This window comes from Nicotiana tabacum, chromosome 4 (genome assembly GCF_000715075.1).
Source record: "Nicotiana tabacum cultivar K326 chromosome 4, ASM71507v2, whole genome shotgun sequence".
Taxonomy (NCBI): Eukaryota; Viridiplantae; Streptophyta; class Magnoliopsida; order Solanales; family Solanaceae; genus Nicotiana; species Nicotiana tabacum.
This window is the reverse complement of record NC_134083.1, coordinates 82,879,198-82,883,084: the sequence shown is the minus strand read 5'-3', so window position 1 is coordinate 82,883,084 and position 3,887 is coordinate 82,879,198. Positions and strand designations below refer to the sequence as shown.

At 33.4% G+C, this 3,887-nt stretch overlaps 1 protein-coding gene across 1 annotated transcript; it reads right to left on the bottom strand.

Moving 5' to 3' along the window:
* Window positions 1-977: 977 nt before the first annotated feature.
* LOC107815383 (expansin-A4) lies at window positions 978-3,305 on the bottom strand. The gene is made up of 3 exons (XM_016640955.2): window positions 3,089-3,305; window positions 2,095-2,407; window positions 978-1,697 (listed from the first exon to the last, which is right to left on the bottom strand). Exons 1-3 carry the CDS (start codon window positions 3,231-3,233, stop codon window positions 1,394-1,396), a joined length of 762 nt encoding a protein of 253 aa, XP_016496441.1. The 5' UTR covers window positions 3,234-3,305; the 3' UTR covers window positions 978-1,393.
* Between the last annotated feature and the right edge of the window lie 582 nt (window positions 3,306-3,887).

Below are 3,887 nucleotides of genomic sequence, written 5' to 3'. Positions count from 1 at the left end.
AGAAAAAAAAAGAAGAAAACGAGAAAAAAAGAAAAAGAAAGAAAAGAACGAAAGAAGAAAAGAAGCAGAGAAACAAAAAAGAAAAGGAGAAAAAGAGGAAATTATCCACAAAAACTATCATGGGTAGGAAATGTAATTAGTTTGATGGGTAGAAAAGTAAATAGATAGACAAGAGTAAATAATATTATTTTTGTGGGTAATTATGTCATTTCTGGAGATTAGTGAAATCCAGTATAGATTGAAAATGGGAAACGTAATACACATGTTTCTGAAGCAACGAACTTTGACCTGAAAAAAGTATTTTTCAACCGAATATTAGCATTTTCAACTGCACCAAAAATAAAAAGAAGAAGCATTTTCAACAAGAACTTATGCTTTTCCATGATCTACAAATTGTACATTGATTGTGGAATAAAGGATAATGCACCTACACGAAGAATCATAAAAATACTTTTGAAAGCGGGTATATTTGTAAGTTTCATTTCATGTATTGTTTCTCAACAAGAGAACTACAAAAATATTATATCCAAGTTTGCTATTAAACTGAGAGTCGTTGTAACATTAGTATTAATACGTTCTTAGAAAAAAAATGCTTAAAATTAACAGGTTGGAGAGAAATTGAGATTATTCGGATGGTATGGAAAAATCTATCTTTGGCTATACACAATAAATTAACCGAAAAGTTGGTTGATATAAATTTCTTGGAATAGGAAAACATAACCATTGACAACCCTAGACAACATATTGGGAAATTTCATCACTGAAGTTGCAAGTTCAGTAGCATCATTAATTTTATCGCCGTAAACTATATTTTAATATAAAGACATTTTGTAGTTTCATATATTATAAGAAAGGCGTAAAGCAATCTTGGTAAAATAGAGACGGATTGGTGTAACATAGCCTTTCCTTTATCGTATTGGTCATTTGCCTAATGCCAAGCAAAATATTCAGATGAAAGGCAAACATAAACAAAAATGTAGAAGGATAATATCCAAATCGTTTAAGCGAAAAGGATAACGTGACATTAAGTCGCCCCAATTCTGCTTACACAATGAATTAGAGACTAACAGATAAATATATGCGATATCCAAGTGGCCTACAAATCCATAAATGGCCACTAAAAATATCTCTAAAAAAGGATAAAAATACATAAGTTGTAAAAATTTCAACTCAAGATCCAATCATATCTACTATAGGCCTAAGCGGGTGCTAACTAGCCACCACAGCAATAGAGCCAAATTCGGTAAAAACTTATCCATATCGGAACTCCCCCGGCCTCTCCCAAACCTACTCACCCTTTCAATGCCATATACAAATTAGAAGTTGAAAAACTCTCTATTTTTCTTTTGCTTTTTCCTTAATGTGTTTATAGTAGTAAAAACTAATTATGTAATTAAAATTGAGCCCCTTCAAAAGTTTGGCCAAATTGCCAGTTAGCTGGTGCAGCATTGTTGCTAGTTAGAGTCCTTCCATCACTAGTGGTGACTTGAAATGAAAGACTCTGACCATTGAGATTAGCATTGTTCTGCCAGTTTTGGCCCCAATTTCTGGACATTGTTTGCCATCCAGTGTTAGACCCTTTAATTGAAACTGATTGAACATCACCAGCACCCCCAACATTTGTCACCAAAACCAAGTTGAAGAATGAGTGTCCATTTATTGTAAACCTTACTCCCCCCTTTCTTCTGCAGGGCACCCTGTAATAAACAAAAACCAAAGAATCCCATATCAGCAAATAACTTCTATTCACTTGAGTTTAACTTCTATAAATTGACAATTAGGTCACCTAAAATATAAGGGATCTTTACATAAATAGCCAATTTTATTAACTAGTCAGTATATATAGATTAGATACGGATAATGGTTATACACATATTATATGTTAGAGTATACATTCACCGATTAATTTTAGTTTAAGCGGTTGGGTGAACGACTATATAAGTTAATTCTTCAAAATGGGGTTGTTACTACATATAACTGTCCATAAAAAGTGAGATTAGTAATCTTGAAAATAAGGCAAGTTTTCTACTATAACACGTCGTAAAAGTTCTTTGATATTGTCAGCGTATATAAGTTAAATCCATCAAAGTTTACCTTCGGAAAGAAACAGGGACGATACCAGCTCTGTATTTGGCAATTTGCACGAAAGCAGGTTGAGCTAAATCGAAGTGTTGGAGAGGAGGATTGCACCAACCACCATTGTTATTAGGGAGGGATGGATTTGGAGGGCAGAAGTTAGTTGCAGTAACAATAATGCTCCCTTGGAGGCACGATTGAGCTTGGTTGTTGCAAGTGAGCTCGTAACAAGCCCCACATGTTAAACCATTGTTGAATAGTGCTGTACTTAGTGCTGCAGTGTTGGTTCCATACCCTTGGCTATACAAATTTCCATATCCACAAGCACCCCCTGCATTTGCCCAATCATAGTTACTAAGTTATAGTATATAAATTAACCTCAACTTCTATACTGACAGTGCAAAACAAGTTTTACACTATCATGTTACATAGTAAAACAAACAACAACAACACTATCAGTTTTACACGATGTAGTTTGACTTAACACAAAACAACAACAACAACGATAACAAACCCAGTGAAATTCCATAAGTAGGGTGTGGAGACGATAAAGTATGCAAACTTTACACTTAGAGATGACTACACAAAGTTTAAGGAAAAAAAAAAAGAAACTTTTAAAACATGTGATTTAAAAGCTTTAAGAGGCAAAAACTTTGTGGGGGTCATGACATTTGTGTGGCTATAAAAGTTTCCCGTTAAGCATAAAGTGAGTAAAATAAAAAATTTAAGTTAAATTATTTCCAAATATAAAAATATGTAATTTATTTTGGAACGGACTAATAAGGAAAATGTGTCATTTAAATAGAAACAGAGGCAGTACTAACTTTAGTAACCTAGAAAATAATATATGTTACTTACTAAAATAAGTGAATATGCTGATAGAGTAAATTTTTTATACATTACCGGTATATATAAGTTAAATTCGGAGCTAAATAATGCTATGAGGATAGTATTTCTGTATAGTCAAACTTGATTTTAATGTGAAACAACATGAAAACAATTGTGGACATACCCATAGTACCAGAGGCATCACCCCCTCCATAGAAAGTGGCATGAGCATTTTGCCAGCCACCATAATCAGCAAAAATTCCATGAAAGCAAAAGCTTAAAAAGAAGAAAAGAAGTGAGATAATGGAGAATATTGCTAGATTAGCCATTAATGACCAAACTATGATATAGGTAAGAAGAGAATGAGAGAGTGGTGAGATATGAGCTGAGGGTTATGCACAAAGCTAGCTAGCTATTTATACAGAAAAATAGATGCTGAAATTTAGGCATAAGATATGGCAATTGCAAACAAATATAAACATAGTAGAAAGTGACAACTTTAGCAGGGCTCACATTTTGAGAGAGTAGTCGAAAACTGTTAGAACCATTAGTTTTTAGGTCATAAAACAACTACCAAAACGCACATGCAGTTGTTCCACTTGAATTACCAAATTGATTGGCCCTACATAGCACATGCATTTCTCAACCCTGGCCAATTTTTTCGTTTTAATTAATTACGTTGAAATAAATTTGTTTTCCTCTCATTAATCCCCTAAAATCTGTGCCATTCAGGTAGGTGACAAGTGACATCTTAGAAAGTTGGATTCTTAATTGCTTCAACAAACTTCTTAATCATAACTAGTAAGATTTATGCTACGGTTAGTATTGTTATTGTTATCGTTTTCTGTAGTGCGAACTAATTCATGTTAGAAAGTCGTCTCTCTGCACTAGAAGAAATGTAAGGGAAGTCGTGCTTTAATTTTAGTCAAACGTTGTTAAAAAAGACCTAGGTAACAGTTTAAGAAACAACTTCAATGGAAGAA